The sequence below is a fragment of the Gadus macrocephalus genome, chromosome 15 (genome assembly GCF_031168955.1).
Source record: "Gadus macrocephalus chromosome 15, ASM3116895v1".
Classification (NCBI taxonomy): domain Eukaryota; kingdom Metazoa; phylum Chordata; class Actinopteri; order Gadiformes; family Gadidae; genus Gadus; species Gadus macrocephalus.
In genome coordinates, this window is record NC_082396.1 from 10,092,033 (window position 1) to 10,114,121 (window position 22,089).

Sequence of the window (22,089 nt, forward strand, 5' to 3'; positions counted from 1 at the left end):
AATCATTACTTGCTTTCGGCTTTCAGCAAGACCAATTACAATTTAACGTATTTTTTAGGATATGTTACTTCTGTTGTAACTTTGTGCTTTTTACCTTTTCCTTGTCAATAAAGCCCTTTAAATGTAATTTAATTGAGACGGAGAAAGCATGTTCTAACAAAACTACATTCCAGAATATGGAAGGAGACTTTTAAATGTTTGTGTACTTCGTTTGTGTCTAGGCAATGTCTTGTCTAATAAAGCAATTGACATTAAGTGGGAAGCTCAATGTGTGAGTAACAAGGACAAGGCTAGTTCCTATTTTGTACACTAGGCGTCAGTATTGATTTGTTTTCACCTTCAGATAATAAATACCATTCATGCACAAAATCACGCGGAACGAGGTATAGTACACCAATTTAATCTTTAAATTAACAGCAAGTAAAACACCAAATGTGATGGTGTAAATAATAGTACTGTTAATTAATGCAAGAACAAAAACCAAGCATACAGAATAATATCATAAAAATGTTCATCTCAAACACCAAATAGCAATAAGACTTGATATTCAAAACAGGTTATCAGGCAATTGTCTATTTCTGATAGAGAAATCAAATAAATTACATAAAAGATTTATTCTTCCCAATGCATTCATGCTTTTTACAATCATACACCACGTTCTTCAAAAACTTCCATTCCTCATTGGTTGTCATCATATACAGTGTAGCACCTGCATTCACCTTTTAAAATACTTTCATCTAGCTCAATATATAGATATATACTTATATTTTTGGAGGCAGTCTTTGCTTGAGTTAATTCAAACTCTACCTCAAATAGTCAAGAGTGCTAATGAAAAAAAGTTTACATTTGTCATTGACACATGGTGAACTTCTATCACGTAGATAGCCAATGCTAGCCAAGACAACATGGTGGTTCTAGAAAAGTATAACTTATACCTCTGATTGTTCCCCCTGAGAAGCTTATGCTACAGAATGGTTTCGCCCTTCAGATGTTATCCAGCTGTGATGCAGTGTCAAGAGTAGAGGAACAACAACTGGCCCTCCAAATGTTATCACAAGTGAGTGAGTGGGTGGTTTTAGTGTATATGAAGGAGTCTGGATATTAACATTCATATTTGCATTGACCAAGGACAAGAGATAATGAGGTTTGCCAGGGCCTGCCCCAAAATTGCTTGAAGATTTTGGGCCTCCCCTGTATAAGAAAATAACATGTCAGGTTCTTATTGCCTTACACGACAACTTAAACCTTTAACAAACGATCGCACTTTAACATGTAAACCAGCCAATCAGACATTCACCTTATCGAAAGTAGCAAGCAAATAACAAACACTGTAATCTGCTAATCTATTTTAGTAAAAGAAACCCTAACCCTAAAACAAAAATTGTTAAAATATAGTACATTAAAATGTCACTTTATATACACAGCAATGTACACCGTGCTGTTTAGCTCAATGGGGAGAGCTCAACACTGCCAGGATTAGTAGTTTGATGTCCACAGGGAACTCCAATGCCAATCATTTATACACTCTCGGTAGTGTAAAAGCCCTTTGGCCTACAAGCGTTTATATTTTATTGTATTTTATTTCACGGCTTTGATTAATACACTATTTTGATTGGTCAATCCCGGTCTGTTATTTCTGAATGCCGGACTGCTGGTATGAGTATCAGAATCAAACTGACTATTTGTAATTAGTGTAAACATTAAATGATTCTATATTTTATCTCAATTAACGGGATAATCAATCCAGCCATCATCGCAAAAGAAACCCATTCTGGGGATTCAAGTTCCTTCCGATTTGGGTCTTGGTTCTGCATCACCCTGTCTGGGTTTATTTCAGGATAAAGACATACATTACCCCAGACTTGTTATATTAGAACAACTTATACCCCATTATACCCCAACCTCAATCACGCTCGTCAACTCTTTCCGTAAATATAGATGCATCTTATTTTCAGTTTAAATTACAACATAATAATACATCTGTCTGATAGTTTGGCGTATTTTCATCATCTTCATTCAAACGGTTCAAAAGATAACAGTAAAAGCCGAACACGTCATACCAGGGGAGGCCTAAAGATGGAGGGTTGGATCGTGTGGTCTAAGCTTCCAAAAGCACTTTCCGAGCCAACACCATCTTGGTACTGGTAACTTCTAGAAAAACAACAACAACCTATTTTTATTCTTACGCTGAAAAGGCACCAAGATGGTGGCTCTGGAAGTGAGTGACATCGACGCCTCCCACTCTACGCTGGCCTCCCTCGGGTCCTCCCGGTTCCCGGTGGCCGGTCCGGTCCCGTCAGGGCGCGGAGCTGGAGCTGTCCAGCTCCAGAGGAGCCGTTCTCCAGCGTGCCGTAGCCGCCGTTCATCTTGCGCAGCTTGAGCGTGTCCACGTGTCCGGGCGCCACCAGCACCTGCGTCTCGAGGACCGCCTCCTTCTTGGAGAACATGCGGCTGATCTCCACGAACGTCTTGTTCTTGGTCTCGGGGATGAAGGCGTAACGTAGGTGGCCACCACGCAGCACACCGCCGCAAACACCAGGTAGCAGTAGGCGCCCGCCGACATCTGGAGCGGGAGAGGGACGGGGAGGCAGACGTCAGAATGGGTGGAAGAGGACGCAACAGACCGAAGCAGCTTTGTACCCAAACAAAGAGTTTAATTGCTAAAGGAACAAGCACAAACCGTGACTTGCTCATTATTGATAGGAGTTTATTTATAGCCATTTCCTGTTTGTAACCAAAGAATCAATTACAGTTCAAGATGCATTATGGGTGAGGGGACTTCACTGCTTAATTTTCCATACAATAAAACACTACATTCCAGAAGAGTCCAAACTATACTGTATGCTAAACTTTTTATTATGCTGGACATTCCCTCATATTACAGAACACTACACTGTGATATCTTGCTCAAGGATGCCTTATGGTAGCATTTGGACATTGGGGTTTGAACCTGGAACCTTTCAGCCAACCACTTGTCCCCTAACCACTTGACTAGAACCTCCTGCGCCTTTTAATGAAGACCAAAGAGATACAAGCGACCTGGTTCAGTCCAGCCAGGGAAGGCGGGTCTCTGAGCAGAACCTCCAGGACAGAGTTAAAGTTTTAAATAAGGGGGGGGGGGGGGGGGTCTCTAGGCGTGGATGTTTGGGTTGTGCGGCGGGATGACCTGGAGGAAGGGGAAGACGAAGCCCACGGTGAAGTTGGAGATCCAGTTGAGGGAGCCCCCCACGATGTATGCGGCGGGGCCGGTGGGACTGCTTGAAGAGCTCGGCCGTCATGAGGAAGGGCACGCCCGCTGCAACACAATGCATGGGCACGCACGTCAGCACGCGCGTGTGCACGGAACTCATGCACGCTCCTACGGTACACTCCGCAAGCCATTGTGACGCAATGTAAGGTGTTGAAGATGTTGGTTCGGGCCATTTGTTTGGAACAGGTGGAAGAGGTAGCGTGGAAAACGCATTTGTCGTGTATTACAGTTTTTTTCTCAGTCGCTTTGGTTCATTTCTCAGATCAGAATTGAAATTCTCAAAACTACCTGTTCAATCATCACATCAGTGTGTCACTTGTGCACATGAAAAAAACAGTTTCTCATTTACTTGAACACGTTGCAATGCTTTGGTACATCCATGCACATGATTATGTACAATTCTCTGCTCTTTCCTACATTTTCAATTGCTTATGTCATGTTGATCAAAATGTATTTTTAATGGTCTCTATGGAATAGTCTCACCCCCACAACATTTAGGTATTAGTTCATTGCATAAGTCTTTACATGCAAAATGGTTGAACAAGTTGTCACAATATGTCAAGCATATTTTCTATACATTTCTATACACTGGCATTAGACTTTTTTTTTTTGTTCTTTTTTTATAAATATGTCCTGAATTGAGTAAATTGCTACCAGGTGAATCTTGACTTTCTCTAAAGAAGGGAAATGTGTGAAGTGTTAGATCAACAACGATCAACCTGTACTGGAAATAGCTCAAAGGTGCATCTCCTGAACCATGAACTGGAGTATATATATAGCTGGAGCACAACACAATGTTACATTGTCTGAGAATTTGTGGCCCAACAGACAGGAACTGCATCCTTCAGGAGTTGTAGGATGACTGCACTGTAATTCCTACAGCAATGCATGTACAGTTAACCCTAAGGAGATTTTCCTATGTACACATTTCTAGCAATGACATTGCCTGTCAAAAAATTACAGTACAAACAGTCAAAGTTCTCTTGCAATCAATCTCCCACATACACTAAGGTGTAACTTACAATTTACAATAATTGTCTTCAAAACTTTAGCCATGGTTTACATCAGAACATCCCTCCAGAGTACACTGTTATATTGACAACATGACTAAGCAATTTGACTGTCATATCCGTAGACAATGACACAAGGACTTGTCATTCTGATGGCACTGACATGTTCATTGAAACAGATATTTACTTTTGAGAGATGAACTAAGGATTTTGAGCAAGAGACTGGCTTTTGCAGGTAATCCATGGTGTTTTGCTATTTGAACGCATTGTTTTGAGAAATGCACTTACTGCTTTGCTAATTTCAATTCTGATCTGAGAAATGTACCAAAGCGACTGAGAAAAACTGTATTATGTATGATTCCAAAAAATTTGTACGATTCCATAAAATTATTATATATTATTTTATTCTGTTAAATAATGTATGATGATTGATGTACGGGGTGGGCGGTATCAAACTGAAAGAACAACCTTTAAAAAGTTAGTCGATGAAAAAACTTCCTTGTAAAACTTGTACTTGGAGGGGTAAAATGAAACAAAATGAAGTAGAAAGTTAAATGACTGCTCTGGAGAGTCGTTTTTAAAACCCCACTAAAAAGAAAAAGTCCACCCCTGCCAATGAGACAATAAATTCGGTAATTTAAACGCAATTTTGAGTTTTGGCCCGACTATTATGGGGCCGGCATCTGTAATGAATAATTCATATTCAGTTTCATTATTCATGTTCCTAAACCGCATTACCCTGTACCTCCGACCAATCGAGCAGGATCCAGGCTAATGAGGGGCGGGCTCTTGAGACAGAATCAACCAATAGAACATGAAGCAAAACTGAGGCAGTCGTCAAAGCCATAAATCATACAATCCAACTAAAATGTGATTTGTCTCTCTTACGCAGGATGAATGACCAAATCATGAGAATTCTTCACAAATATAATTATTCTATATAAAACACCAATTATTTTGTATTTCTATTCTATTTTCAAATTATGTTATTGCTATAACTCTGACCATCTAATCAATAAATTTGAACGTAGACAAATACATATTTATTTCTGTGCCGCAGAAAGGTAACTAAATAGTGATAATGTAATCGTGTTATATTAAATAAAGATGAACTCCGTGGTTATCAAAGCTGAGAAAAGGGTAATAATGCTTTATAATGTTTAGCCTCTAGGAGGCGCCATCAGGTCACAAAAAATGTATCTGGTTTGAACTCTTAAGGCCAACTCATGTGTCCTGGAATTTCATCAGGTTCTGGCTCACATCACTGTTACGAATAGAACTAAACAGAAAATACGTAACACAATAGTAAAGCATTTCAGAGTGGGATATAATATGGGAATAAACAGGGCAACAATTCCCTTTGATTAAATGCAATATGTTGTACTGATTGTGTTTCTGATGCAGAAACAGATGTATACTGTACCAAATGTTATCTTACTGCATCAAACATACTACACACTTCAGTACTGTACTGCACCAATGTTATTGTTGCATAAAATACAACACTATGCTTCACTCAACTATTTTACACTATATTTTACCGGATCAGTTACACTAATACTATAATTATGGGATAATAACTATACTTATTTAACCGTAATGTGTAATAAAGTACTACACTTTACTTCACTCAACTATAGTTTACTGTTGGATAAAATACTGCACTAAATTATAAAACACTCCAGTGCACTTTGCATATTCTATACAATCAAACTACATTACAGTAGATTAGTCCACACTAAATTATGTACTATACTGGACACTATGATAGATGATCATGTATTGCATGATTCATGCGTTGGGGAGACGGGGTAACCTACCTGGGCCGATGCAGAAGCCAGCGATGATCCCCACCACACAGGTGACGCTGATGTAGCGCATGAAGGGCAGGCTGACCTGCAGGGGGCGCCAGAGAGTCAGATACCAACACCTCAGAGAGAGAGAGAGGGGGCTACAACCCTGGTAATGTAGCATGGTGGCTCACATGTAGAGATCGCACACACACATATACACAATTTAGCACACACACAGACACAGGCACACATGTACAGGCACAAATGCATTGGTGGACACACAAATAAACAGGCACACACACACAGACTCACATGTACTGAAACACACACACAAATGCACATGGGCCCAAACACACACAAACACACCTGCAGTATGAGTGAGAGTGTGATCCCAGCGCAGCAGACGCCCATGATGGTGAAACCCCCGATGACGAGGGGCCGTCTGCCCAGCTTCTCTATGGTGAAGCACTGCAGAGAGAACACACACACACACACACACACACACACACACACACACACACACACACACACACACACACACACACACACACACACACACACACACACACACACACACACAGACACACACAGACACACACAGACACAGACACACACACACAGACACAGACACACACACAGTGAGACACACCACGCTCACTGTGCAACACAGGTGCACACACTGCTCCACGGTGCAGCACAGGAACCCACTGGTACACAGCGGCTCCTTAAGACTTTCATTGTAATTAGAACCAGAACTAAATAACCTAAATAGCAGGTCACTGAACGCGTTAACCCATGACATTAATTAAACCGAACATACACAGAGAGTTCAGAATGTAGTTATTCGCTGGAAAAGAACACATCATTTGGATTTCATCTACACAATTCACGGACCAACTTCCAACTCAATAATAATAAGAGGGGGCAACTGGGTACAGTCACTCAGGATCCACTCACCCCAATCAGTCCCCCTATGATCTCTATGGCCCCCGTGCCCACTGTGGTGTACTGGATCTCCCCGGCCGGGATCCCCGCGTTCTCAAAGATGTCGTTGGTGTAGAACCAGATCTGGAGAGGAAACGACAACACTTATCAACTCAACGTGAGCAAACAAGGATCCCGGCTATCATACAGTCTGTAGTATCATCGTCGTTAGCATCACCGTCATCAGACTAGCTGGTGGTCAACCGTGATGCAGTGCTTTAAGTTTGAAGGGTATAACATTTGTTAACATGGGCATTGACATGACACTGATTACAACCCACAACTTAACAAATTACCTTTTAAGGGCTTCATCCAACCCATCACACCAATATCCCAACTTCATCTCGATGAAGGTAGGATTAAGGTGGCTCAATCGCGCTTGGACTTATCTTCACCTACTCAAGGTTGATACATTTTATCCGAATTGGGTCAACATTCACATTTCATTGTAATCCTATCCTAGTCTTCTATTTGATCCTTTATAGCATCCTACTCTCATCTCAAACCTCCCAAGTCTTAATCACATCTGCCGTAAGCTTATCTCCATCCCACGTGTATCGTCTTCAACTTCCGTATGTTAGCTTCGACCGCCTGACTTTGTGGCCGTTTGTGTGCGATGGCACACGTTCAAGAGCCGCGATTTGGGGAAACAAGGAGAGAGACAGCAGAATGTGTGTCTTGAGGTATGTGCGTATGTGTAATGGTGTGTTGAGGTGTGTGTCTGTGTAAATGTGTAGATGTGTGCGTGCGTGCGTGTGTGTGTCTGTGTGTGTGTGTGCGTGCCGCGGGCGCAGGTGGTGCTTGTTGGCACAGGTGGTGGAGAACGGCGGCCGACAGACTGAGGACATCCGCTCCATCTCAATTCTATTCAATTGGAGGCTCCGGGGGAAGGTAAGTGCACCAGGCAGCAGGTAATAAACACACTGCACAGACGGCCTGCACCCCAGCTAGATGGTACACAAACACACACACACACAAGGAACGCACGAGCCAGTGTGAACATTAAGGAACACACAGACAGAGGTAGGGCCTCGTGCAAGTTAAGTCTCAAACACGGACACAAATGCTTACACAAACGTGATACGCACAAATGAGCGACAAACACACAAAAGATGTAGAGCAACAAAATGAGACACAGGACGCACATTAGACAAACACACACACGCACGCACAAAACACAAGCATGGCAGTTTATATGTTGAGGTACACACACATAAACACACAAATACTCATACCAACACACACACACACACACACACACACACACACACACACACACACACACACACACACACACACACACACACACGACACACATGAGAGACAAAGAGACACACACACACACCACCTGGAGCTGAGCCAAGGGTTGCCAACTGTTACATTCACTTGAGGGAAAGCATCTGCTCAGCATCTTCGTCACCGCCAACACCATCCCCACCATCATCATCACTATAATCGCACACAGTCCCCTGTTATCCTACCCTTCCTCGTCACTTCCTGGTGCTTTAGAACCTGCATCCTCATCATCATCATCATCATCATCTCCGCCACGGTCATGACCATGACGACCTTCATTTTCATCATCACTAACCACCCCAAGGTCACCGTCATCCTGACCTCCCTGGTGCCGTAGAACCTGTACCCTGGCCATCGTCGTGGCCAAGACGGATACCGTGACGACCTTCATCATCATCATCATAACGGTAAACCGTCGCTACCGCAGCGACCTTCGTCGTTCACCTTCCTCTTCACCTTCATCAGTTGGACTGAGAAGAAGAGCACGAAAAGGCAAACCGAGGCTCAGCATCAGCACCACAGCTCATCTATCTCGTCCTCGTCCTCACCACTGATCTCCTCACCGCCATCGTCTAGATCCTCTTAATGGAGGACGTGCACAAAGCCCCCGCTGACCGCCGCTCCCCGACACCAGCACCGCCCTCAGCCGATAACCCTATCATAGGACACATTATCAGAGCTCCGCACCTTTCCTCCCCGTATAAATAAGCGGCCCCGCTGCGGTTTAGCTAGCAGCAGCAGCTGTAATTAGCAGCTAAAAATACAAGCAGGACAGGCGGCCGCTAATGAGTTCAGCTCCGACGCGCCTGAGCACGCTCTTTCTGGCCCCGGCCGCCCCGGTAATCATTTGAATAATTAATGAACCCCCAGGGCGCCGTGAGTGAGGGAGGGGTGGCGGTGATGGGGGCGGGGCAGAGAGGGGAACGAGGCGGGGGGATTGGCCGGTTAATGGTATCAGCGCAAAACTGATGACGGCAGCGTTTTCTGAGAGGAGGGTTTTAGTGCGCGGTGGGGGCCGGGCGAGGATTATGAAACTATGAGGGGCCGTTTAGGGCCCTGCCCCCCCCCCCTCCATCGTTTTGGAGGTCTTATGTCTAATAGGCTCGGGATATCAGAAAGGGGGAGGGAAGGGGGGGGCAAGGAGGGAGGGTGGGGTGTTTGAGGTAGACTCTGTGTTCAAAGTAAAGGTTATGGTTCCAAGTCGACGCAGTGCAAGGGGGTTTACGGAAGCCATTACGTCCTTTCGGACCATCCTTGTGTCCACCATAAGGGCCTGACGTGCGCCTCCCAAAAATGTTAACCTTGCATTGAGGCCGCAGCATGGGCTGTGAATGGTCCGCTCACTAACAACCCCGACGCAGAACCAAAACAGGTTCACGGATGCGCCGAAGCGTCTGCGTGGTCATTGCGTCGACGTGGAACCATAACTGAGCCTTAAGCCATAATCTTTTTCTTCCGTTTTGGCTTTGTGGACACTCAAGGCAGGTGTGTTCCGACACTGAAAACAGCTTTTTGAAAAGAAAGGACGACAATGCAATAGCCTCACCGCCAAGCATTGGCACATCTTTGGTAAAACCTACCAACAGACATGACCACATGCCAGATGCCTTATCCTTAAGGCTAGTTTTACAAAACAATCATTAGCTTGCCATTTGATTTACCATATGAAAATGTCACCCGGAAGAGAAACATTTTCTGCTAAATACTCTCTGAATGTAAAACCACATCACCACGGGTCAACGTGATGCAAATGCTGAAAAGGTTTTGATACACAATTGTGTTTTTTCACACTCCTAGTTGTAAGTTGTTAGTCAGAAAGGCAGCTTAATTAATGAATGACAGTTTTCCAGCAGCATAACAATTTACATAAAAAAAATAAAATAAAATCCAACACTGAATAAATAGCTAATACAAATAGTAGAGAAATGTTGGAAATGTTTTTTTGGCTCTGCATGCGTTCTCATTTGGCCCACCATAGACAACTCACCGCATCGATGCCGGACAGCTGCATCCCGATGTTGATGACCACGACGCTGAGCACCTGCCACCGCACGCTCTTGTCTAGCAACAGTTGCCACACCGACAGAGTGTCCAAGGAGGACAGCGAGCGCTGCTCCTCCTGCATCTCCTCTATCTCCTCCTGGATGTTACACTTGGATCTGTACCACTTCAGAGCTGCAGAGAGGGAGAGATGTACAGAGGGAGGTACAGAACCTCCATTTCAAATGGCAAGACTTTGCCTTGTGGGTTTTTAAATTGGACATTTCCATGGTACTGTAAGTAACTAACAACTGATTTGTGGTTTCAAGATTGCCAATTTCCCCTTCAGTCACTCATTCTGTTGGTCCAATATAACTATGGGTTAGTCCCCTCTATAACTTCCACAGTCTCCTCCTTCAAAGTTATGCACTTGCACCATATGATCCAATATATTATGACACATGCTAGTCAGGCATGCAACTGGAAGACCACCCATTACATCAGTGGCTCCCAACCATTTTAGGCCTTTGACACCACTTTTAGGTGGTGGAAGTCCTCTTCCCCCCCCCCCCCCCCCCCCCCCCCCCGAGTGAAGTAGTTAGGAGATTGCTTGCATGCAAGGGCATTTTAACTTAAAAATAGTTAGCATCAAAAGATTTAATGTCAAATATCTCCGGCAACCACATAGGCATTTCAGCCCCCCCCCAAAACACTGCATCACAGTAGCTACAACCTAACAAAAGCGCACCAACCTGTGATGGTAGCGTGGACATTGTGCTTCTCAATCAGGAGGTACCGGGGACTCTCCGGGAACCATGGCAACAGCATCAGCTGGATGAAGGTGGGCACGGCGACCAGGGAGAGGAGGAGGGGCCAGTGTTCCTCCTGCGACCATGGCAACAAAGGACATCATTAGTTGAGAAAATAAATAAATAAGTAACACACATTTTCTCATCCGTTCCACTGTGGAATTGTGGGTCGTATTGCTTAATGGGCAGGACACGAGAGAGAGAGTCCTGCGATCTGGTCCTATTAAAGAGTAATGGAAGGAAAGCCATCCTTTAGGAACAGCAGGACCGCTGGAAGAGCACAGCTCCTACTGGTACCTGTTTCTGATTGGCTGAGAGTGGTGCCAGGGGGGCAGATTTGACTTCATGGACTCATAAAGTAATACGCTTTGGTGAGATTTGTGAAATGCCTCCTTATTTGTGTTTTGGGAAAACCTGTTTTCCCATATAAAAATAGTCGAGTAAACATCCAAAAGAGATGAAGATTGCTGTATATTTTGTTTTCTACTCCAAAATGAACCCCCCAGCGTATCCCATGGCCATTTGAATTTGCAGTTCAAATTACATTACAAAATTTCTTTAAACTCTTGCACAAAATCTCGCAACTAACAAAATAATTCTGACTAGAGTATTTTTGGCTCATGCGAATGTGTTCAATTAATAACTAATAATACTAATATAATTGGATGCAATCAATAGATAGAAGGGTAAAATTCCTGTCTATATATTGTCCTTTATTTATCAATATTTTCTTCTTTCCCTATTTTTTCTTACTATAATATATTAGTTATATTATAGTATATATTATAGTATATATTATAATCTCCAGTACTTTCAGGTGTGATATTCCCTAAATTCATGTCTGGGATTAAACAAAATAATATTTGATGAACCTTAATATATCCGTTAATAAATAATATTTCCGTTAATGAAAGGACTACCTTTCCCAGCAGCTCGTGCAGGCCCAGAAGCTGCGCCGAGAAGACCCCCACACAGATGAAGATGCTGGGGACCAAAACCAGGAACCCCCTGAGGTTCTTGGGAGCGATCTCCCCCAGGTACATGGGCACCACGCTCAGAGAGATACCTGCAAATGATCAGTCCGAGAGCGGGATTCAACCATGGTTCAATGGAGAACCAGAGTGTACATACTGTCCATGAAATCACCAATTGAATGTCATGGTACACGTTTGCGTTGAATGATGCGTGTTATATTTGTTGCGTCGCGTTGATTGAACGATTGCTTCTGTACATTGTGGTACATATTCTGTTCAGTGCTTTTGCACGTTTGGAGTGTGTGTGTCTATATGTCTGTTCTATGTTTGTCTGTATCAATAATAGTGTGTGTGTGTGTGTGTGTGTGTGTGTGTGTGTGTGTGTGTGTGTGTGTGTGTGTGTGTGTGTGTGTGTGTGTGTGTGTGTGTGTGTGTGTGTGTGTGTGTGTGTGTGTGTGTGTGTGTGTGTGTCTACCAGAGTGGATGCCGGTGATGAATCGACCGACGATGACCATCTCAGGGGAGCCGCAGACCTTACTGAAGCCCATGAGCACACTGGCCACGAACACCAGCACGCTGGTGTTCACCACCGTGCCTTTCCTAACACACACACACACACACACACACACACACACACACACACACACACACACACACACACACACACACACACACACACACACACACACACACACACACACACACACACACACAACACAAAACACAAAGAAACAGAGAACACAAATATTTGAATGCTTTGAACTTCTTCCGACGGTATTTATCAGAGGTCCGTGAAAGACAAAAGCATCCCGTCGGCTATATACACACGCTGCCCGTGTACCCACACAGGCCCCGATTAGCAATAAAACGCCAACACAAGCGCCGTGATTGGCCGTTAAACCTCCAAACCATCCCACCACGAAACCCATCTTCCTTTGGAATGGGATAGTAAATTTCTTGCTTTTCATTTGCATGTAAAAAAAGTCCAGTAAAAACTAAAACAACAAACCTTCCGGATCATCAAGTGTGCGTGGTCAGGGTGCTAGACTTTAGCGGTGAGGTACTGATTACACAGTCTGAAGGGCAGAGGTAGTGAAACTAGGAGACAAAGGTCAAAGGGGCCCAGACGAGTGTCCTCTGAAGGATGCAGGCCACAAGGGGACGACAGAGCAAGGTTACCACTCAGGTCTGGGATTACCTCATGACCTAGGGTCCGACCTAGGGGTATGTGTGTGTGTGTGTTCGTGTGTGTGTGTTCGTGTGTGTTTGTGTGTGTGTGTGTGTGTGTGTATGTTTGGGTGTGCGCATGCGTGCTTGCGTGCATAGGTGTGTCTGTCTGTCTTCCCTATATCTCTTGCGTAAAACACTACCGTTGTATAACGTGTAATTTGTAACGGCATACTTTAAAAAACATGCAGTGTGATTCTTTGGGAATGTTGTTTTGTGGGGTTTTTTGGGCACTGGTTTGGTTGGTAGTGCCAACAGCTGCCCCAGATGTGACTGAGTGTACGCTGGGTTGGCAGTGCCAAATGGCCCTGGTCCCACCACCTCAAATGGGTCAAGCGGACTGCTGGGCATTGGGTAGGGGTGACGGGCTAGAGGACGGCCAATGACCAATCACTACAAGAAGGACGGCATAGACCAGCACAGATGAACAAACAAAGAACAGGAAGGAAAACTACAGAATGCAACAGTGCAGAATGGAACAGACACACAAGAGAATGGAACAGAGCGGACAGCACAGCACATGTGTGTGTGACACGTAACAAATACAGAGCGGACAGCACAGCACATGTGTGTGTGACACGTAACAAATAGAGAGAGAGAGAGAGAGAGAGAGAGAGAGAGAGAGAGAGAGAGAGAGAGAGAGAGAGAGAGAGAGAGAGAGAGAGAGAGAGAGAGAGAGAATTATACCCTTTTACCACCAAAAGGAATGCTTATCTGCATCGTTTTTAGCTGCAGGAAAACGTGCACTAAATATGCGATTGACTCCATCTGAAGTGCCAGTAGACAAGTATGCCTTTCTGTTTGGTTTCTGCCGGGTCACGTTCAATGTCAGGCAGCCGGTGGAAAACAGGGTTGGTAAACAGTAGAAAACAGGATTAGTAACCGGTTTAAAACAGGGTTGGTAAACAGTAGAAAACAGGATTAGTAACCGGCAAACCAGTGGTTACCTCTTTCTATACGTTACCTTATTCAGCATCTCAATCAAACTCGGTTCGTAAAAAACGAAAAACGCTGTTGAATCACGCGGGGAAGGAGGGAGAATTGGCACCGAGGGACCAATGAGGGACTACAGAGTCATGTGTTCGAGGCGTTAGTGGGATGTGGGAGGTTTTTATCGATATAGATAAAGCGACAGAGAGACATAGAGACAGTGCTCTCTCACCTGCCGAAGCGTGTGACCAACACGCCCACCATCAGCGAGCCCACCAGGCCCCCGATGGCGAAGATGGAGACGGTGAGGGAGTACATGAGGGTCAGAGACTCCTCGTCCATTATCGTGCCATTACGGCTCACCACCGAGCGGTTGTAGAAGTTCTTGATGTACTGCAGCCCGGGGAAACATGAATATATATATTAGTATTCATTGTTACTTGCTTATTACGTCATTAAGCAGACGTTTGTTTTCAAAACAAATTCACACCCGTGTCATCAAGGAGCAGGCAGGATTAAGGGGTTCTTGCACATTGGGGATCGAACCTGCAACCGTCCAGCTGGGAACCGAACCCTCAAGCCCCCACCTTTGAATTTATGTATTTATTTATCTCCCCATGAATACAACAGATTATACTGGACATAATATTAGAAGATGCAACAAACACACACACACACACACACGTCTGGTTCTCAATTAAACAAAGGAGAAACATAATGTAGACTCTGGCATGTCAGCTTTTTTTTTATAGCGCGAGTTAAAGTAAGTAGGGTAGACTGGTTCTTCAATGGTGGCTCTTTAACCGGGGGTAACCAGTTCAGTAAGGTTGGCATAGTGTACATACAGTATATACTTTTCCCCGTTGTATCAATTCTTCATTGCAGATATCTAATGGAAGATCTCTTCTAGACTATTGTTGAGGAAGTCTATGCCTATAGGAATTAAATAAATCCTTCCCTAGAATGACTCGGGGAATACAGTTCCCAGAACTCGTATTAAGTACAGGGAACCCATCGATCCTCCATCACCAAGCCAATAAGAGGGCATGCCTTATCAATCAGACAAAAGGGGGGAATGAGGGCAATGCATCTTGTGGCCGATCACCTGGGATTCACAAGACTGATATTCTCTCTCACCGTCTCCCTCTCTTTCATTCTTGCCCGACCTCCCTCTCTACCTCTCTCTCCCCCTATCTGCCTTCTGCTCTCATGTGGTGTCTCAGTCTTATCCAATTCCCCAGGACCTATCTTACTTAATTTTATTTTGGGTTGAAGACTCGTAATCTATTCATCACTAGAGGGCACGAGTTTCAGTTGATTCAGAAAAAAGGAGCACGAGTGTTCGTCAGTTTGAATCTAAAGTGTTACCTAAAGTTGTTGGTGTTTGGCAAACACTATTAATAAATGCTGTGAATTCAGTACCTGGTATGCACTTTATTTGATTAACAATGATAACTGAATGAATAACAACAGTTAGCAGTTCATAACTTATCTTGGACGTTAGATTAACTAATTAATACAGTAATACCTTATTTTCCACCCAGTACAAGAGGTTTGAAAAGTCAAACTAACTATGGAGGCAGAAACCAAAATGTCAACCGGATATCGTTTAGGTTACATATACCATCTATAGTGTTTTCTTTTGGTGGTTTGGAAATTCTAGCACACCAATATAAGCTTGTACACCCATAAATGTTTTACTCTAATTAGAAATAAGCTTTGCTTAACGGTTTAACAACTAAAGCTATATTATTTTGATAATATTTTTTGCCAAACTCTCAGTCTAACTTTTATCGTCTTAGTGTAGCATGAGTTGGGCTGTCAGCGCTAGCAGATGTAGGCCTCACTGTAAGCTCAGTCCGGCTGGGCCGGGGCGCATTCCTTCCAATAAAGACAAATACCCCAAGTAATTCAGCCGGAATTCCTCACGACAAGCACTCCTCCGACCTCTCCACACATTCTCCTCTCCTCCTTTTCCATATTTCTCTCTCTCTCTTTACCTCTCTCTCTCTCTCTCTCTCTCTCTTTACTCTCTCTCTCTCTCTCTCTCTCTCTTTACCTCTCTCTCTCTCTCTTTACCTCTCTCTCTCTCTCTTTACCTCTCTCTCTCTCTCTCTCTCTCTCTCTCTCTCTCTCTCTCTCTCTCTCTCTCTCTCTCTCTCTCTCTCTCTCTCTCTCTCTCTCTCTCTCTCTCTCTCTCTCTCTCTACCATAATCAACGATGAAATATAGAGACTGACCTACTGATACTTTTGTGAAGCTGTGTCACAAACGTCACTGTGCCATAGAAGGTCTTCGATCAGATCCTAATGTAGTCATTGCATAGGGGCTTGATATACATTTGATTAATGCATCATTATATTTTAATTGATTGCCCCAGAGCATCCACAGCCAACAACTCCTTTATTGAGCAACTCAGTGGTCTCATTACATTACTGCTCCTTTCCTCCTGCCCATCTCCTCAATAGTATGGTGAACAAGCGATAGGGGAATGTAGGAAGCATTTTCGGAATCCTTGGAAAGCGTCGGAAAACATAAAAAACTCCAGCGAAAAACTTTTGTCGTTCGGAGAAGCTCCTGTTGCAATACTTTTACTGAGAGAACTTAGTCATTTGAAGACACCAAGCCTCCAACATCCAGAATGCAAGACCTTGACTTTGTGGCTCACAAAATAAAAGTTTGTTGTGAATGTGTTTTTTTTTTGCATGCTGTCAATGTGTGGTGTGTTAGCATTGGTTAATGGTTGAATAATTGTATGTATGAACAGATGTATTCATGAGTATACTCAAATATAATCATACAGCACTGGTACAAACTGTTAATTTAAAGGTATAAACTGCAGTTTATGCCTGCAGTTTATTTCTGCAGGTATAGTGTGCCTCTACTGCATGGTACTCTCCCCAAACTGACCTCCCTGCCGTTCCCTCTGTAGAGAGTTAACTACTTGACAACTCAATTTTGAATGTTGCTCTATCACTTACTCTTAACCTTGTTTTAATCGTTCTCAGGAAGCATTCTAATACTATTAGTTGGAGAAATAAGACCGGATGGCGATCACTCAAACACTCATCTTACAGCCATGTCATTAGGGAGTCAAAGTTATGTTAAAGAGTATTCCTTATGTTTCCTAGTTACCCTTTATCAATTTAAACATATCTAAGAGTGTGTTGGAATGGACTTTGTTTCCTCTGATCTGAACTTTTAGGCAGTACAATAATTGAAATAACTAACAAACTTGTGTGTACTCTTTAGTAGGGCCCGACCGATATTGATTTTTGAGTGCCGATGCCGATTATTTTCAGAGAAAAATTACGATTACGATTTAATCGGCCGATTATAAAAAAAAAAAAAAAAAAAAAAAAAGCCTATAAAACGTAGTTTTTGATACCTTAAATATACTTTAAACACTTTTGACGAATATGTGAATTGAATGCAGAACCTTTGAGTGTTTTAGAATACATTTACAGTCAAAAATGAGTGTAATGTAAAATGTAAAATAAATAACTAACTCCCAATGTGCTGCGCTCGTGAGCAGTGACTAACACGTGCGTGCTGAGCAGTATGGTCTCACTGTTAGAGTCTACAGTATAACAAATTAACATGGCCTGGGACCTAAAGAAAAACAGGCACAACATGCTCAAACAACGCGTCTTGTGTACATTGGTGAGGTGAGCGCGCAGCTGCCTGAGCGAGCATGCTTTCATGTTGTACGGTAAAATTCAATCTCCTCTTTTTTACTCCAGCAAAAGTTGTTAGTTAGCAAGGCGAGTAGGAGCGCAATCTGCACGATACTAAGCGCAATAACATTTCTAAAAAAAATAAAATAAAAAAAAATCGGTTGTAATCGGCGTCTTTTTGGCAGATGTCGATTATTTTCAAAAAGGCTATAATCGGCCGATTAAATCGGCAGGCCGATGAATCGGTCGGGCCCTACTCTTTAGTAGTAACACCAACTTTCATTGTACCCTTTGATTGTTTCTCAGCCTCACTTCTTAAAATTGTCTGTGCGTGGTGAGCGTGTGTGTGTTTCTGATCGTGTGTGTGTGTCTTTGTGTCTAAGCGACTGTGTGTGTCTGAGAGCGTGTGTGTGTCTGAGCACGCATGTGTGTGTGCGCGCGTGTGTGTGTGCGTGTGTGTCTTACCGCTGCAGGAGAGTTGACCACAGCCAGGTTGTAGCCATAGAGCATGGAGCTCCCAAAGGAGGTGAGGAATGCTACAGCCAACAGGGACCTGGTCAGGTACTACAGAGAGAGACAGACAGAGAGAGACAGACAACATAGAGAGAGAGACAGACAGCATAGAGAGAGGGACAGACCGAGAGGGTGACACACAGCATAGAGTGAGGGACATACGGAGACAAACAGAGAGAGGGAGACACACAGCATAGAGACAGGGACAGACAGAGAGAGAGACAGACAGCATAGAGAGAGGGACAGACAGAGAGAGACAGACAGCATAGAGAGAGGGACAGACAGAGAGAGACAGACAGACAGACAGCATAGAGACAGGGACAGACAGAGAGAGAGAGACAGACAGCATAGAGACAGGGACAGACAGAGAGAGAGAGAGAGACAGACAGCATAGAGAGACGGACAGACGGAGACATACAGCGAGAGAGACACACAGCATAGAGAGAGGGACAGACGGAGACAGAAACAGATATATTGAGAGGTAGGCGAAGAAATATACACAGACAGAGACAGATACAGAGAGAGAGACAGACAGACAGGTAAATATAAAACACAACCGAGAGAGAGATACATAGGAGATGCAGTTAGTAAATAGATGACAACAGTGATGATGAGGATGAGGATGAGGATGATGATGATGAAGATGATGATGATGACGACAACGTGCAACAATAATCAAGACCGATTCACGTAGGCCTACCATTTTATATAACATACAGAACAAAGTCAGGCAATAGATTTAGATTATAATTGTATCACTAATATTGTTCTCAAACTTTGAACCATCCACCTTGAGTCCTGAAACGTATTTCTCTGCATACAGCCAGAGTCGTGCTTTAAGTATTTAAGCTGTGCCTTATCAGGTGAGATACTGATGGTACCTCTTGCTCTCTGATGGTTCTGAGTTGCTACTAAACCTGTTGTGTATTTATTTTCTCTCTCTCACACACACACACACACACACACACACACACACACACACACACACACACACACACACACACACACACACACACACACACACACACACACACACACACACAGTACGGATTGGATGTGTAAGTGTACACGAATTACATCTTCCATCACAAAGACACCTAAACCGAGACTCCTTTCAAGGTAGAGGCAGAGGAGTAATACAAAATTGAATTTGGGAACCTTAATAAACCAGATGCAGTCACTTAGGTAGCCTACTTACGCACGTAGTAAGACGCGGTGTGTACCCTATAGAGAAGACACTTACTCTTTATAGGAACCAGTGATCTGGTAAATGAACACTTTCTCCCTCAGTGAAATTCAAAGTTTTTGAGGGTTTCTAGGTCATAGGTCATCGTGGAGGTGGTGAACAGGTCTGCATATTTTTGTACAGAAACCCTTATTGTATTATATTCGACGAATGTGTATTGAGTGATAGGCATATAACAGGCATTTTATATTATATTGTGATCTATTCACCGTACATGCCCGTTATGTTTAGAGAACTTCCATTCTTCGGTGTCCTGGCATAACTTCACGCATATTATCGCCATGTGTCATAGCAACTAAAAAGTGTGCAAAAAATGTGCAGCCTGGTAAATAAATAAATAAAATACAATCTAAAACGTTCATGCAATCGAGTGGAAAGCATTGACTTACCGATGATATTTTCCCGGGTGACGTTAATAATACTTCTTCAGCCATTTGTTAAAACGTGAATGGGTTCCACGCTGGTGAGTGAGTAAATAGTCACCAGTCAGAGACCCCAGTCAGTAGTTTCTTCTTTAGTGTCCAAGTATCACAGACGGACCCATCTCCTGGCAGGCGGGGCCATCATTTACAATAGCGCCGTCAAACGAGTCCAACTCCAATGCCAACAGGTTACAGTAGTTTGTAGTTGGATAATCTTTGGCCTCTTTCCCCCCCCGAGCAGAGCTCCTTCCAGCCCGCTAACAAGCGCAGACAGTGTCATCACATGACTGGGAGTAACGTGATGACCAGGGAAAGCATGCTGAAATCAATTTGCTAAGTGAATTTGTACAAATACCAAAGAAAGGCTGCTAGTGGGACAGGAGGGGACGGAAGGGAGTATGCGAGCACGCAGGACACCGGAGAAAAACTGTGGGCTACATTTTAAGACTTTGATATTGGACCGGTATTTGATTTGTAATTTTCTCAGAAGTATATACATTTCAGTTAAATGTATAGATGTAAACATATCAGGTGATGAGTATCGAGCTAAAAAGTAAATGGATAAACTCATTAATTCATTGCAGCATTTAATTAGCTGTAGACTGTTTATTTGCTTTAGGATATGACAAAATCTTTTTGAACCAATTTTAACTTAGTTCACCATTCTGGGGTGTTACAGATATTTTCCATTCTTAAATACAAGGGCTACAAATTGTGGGACAGGGACAAAATAAGGCACATTTTAATGCAAATTCATGTTCTCAGAATATATCTATATCTAGGACATGTCTACCTTACTGTAAACGAATCGAGTTACTCTATTTTGATGGCGAAACATAAATACACAGACACAAGAGAAGCCAAATAATCAGACAAGTGAGGTTATACTAACAAAATACACAGATAATAAACTCATCTCTTATCAGCTACTGTAACACATAATAAAGACAAGCAAGGTTATACTAACAGAAACAAATAAAGAACTTATCTCTTTGCAGCCAGCTACTGTAACACATAATAAAGAAAACACAGAATACAATATTTACAAATACTGCTAGGACTCTGTCAAATTACTCTGATTTATGTTCTCGCGTGTAGGATAACAAGGAGGTCTTTGAGGGGGTAATTACTGCAAGAAATCTGAAGATAAACAACTCCTTTCTGCTTTTGGACAGTTTTTCTTATTTTTCAAACTCTTCACAAAACCAGCCTTTCATAAAATCATATCATTGTGGAGTAATAGGGTTTGGGAGGGGGAAATAATGATGCGAGAGAAGTAATTGTCTGTCCATGATCAATGAGAGTGAGAGAAGCTGAGGGCCTGCTTTGACAATCAGTCCATATCTTTTTTTATTTATTCATAAGAGTTTTTGAATCATTTTATTATTTTAAGACGATTGGGTGAAATATAGACGTTTATATATGAATATATATAATAAACATATTCATATTACACCCAATCTTCTTAAGATAATAATAGAATAACTTGATACATTTGATAACATATAATTATATCAAAAGCCATTGTTTATATTAGCAATGGGTGAGATCTGAGAATAGATATCTTAGTGTAAGTTGTGTCTTAAGTTATTTTTTTGCTGAAACTTAAAGGGGACCTATTGTGCTTTTTCGACTTTTATGACCTATTAACGTTGTTAAATGATTGATAGTCATGTTTAACCATACTAAAGTGTCAAATAATGACGTACATGCATTTCAACGCATTCCCTGCTGACAGTCTGGGGTGGCTGTGCAGAGCGCTAAACACTCGGGACAACGTTTGCGATTCACTTGTTCACTTTTCCGGGAAATCATCTACGTAGAGGCACTCCTGCCGCGCCCCCATATGCCTGGTCAAATCTGCCCGCGCGCGCGCTTCAAGGAAGGGAACCAATCACAACGGAGTTGGGTTGGCAGGAGGGGGGCGAGGGGGCGGAGAAGGACGAAATCAAGCGTTGACAGAGAATGCTGAAAGCGCC

General features: G+C 43.1%; 1 protein-coding gene across 1 annotated transcript; it reads right to left on the reverse strand.

Moving 5' to 3' along the window:
• Positions 1-1,536: 1,536 nt before the first annotated feature.
• slc2a15a (solute carrier family 2 member 15a) lies at positions 1,537-20,432 on the reverse strand. Its single transcript, XM_060073207.1, is given in 15 exon segments — positions 1,537-2,329; positions 2,331-2,497; positions 2,500-2,563; positions 3,167-3,244; positions 3,246-3,295; positions 6,081-6,156; positions 6,420-6,521; positions 7,011-7,121; positions 10,321-10,508; positions 11,066-11,198; positions 12,043-12,188; positions 12,572-12,696; positions 14,486-14,646; positions 18,395-18,493; positions 20,078-20,432. Coding segments are annotated over 15 exon segments (1,578 nt in total). The 5' UTR covers positions 20,123-20,432; the 3' UTR covers positions 1,537-2,296.
• Between the last annotated feature and the right edge of the window lie 1,657 nt (positions 20,433-22,089).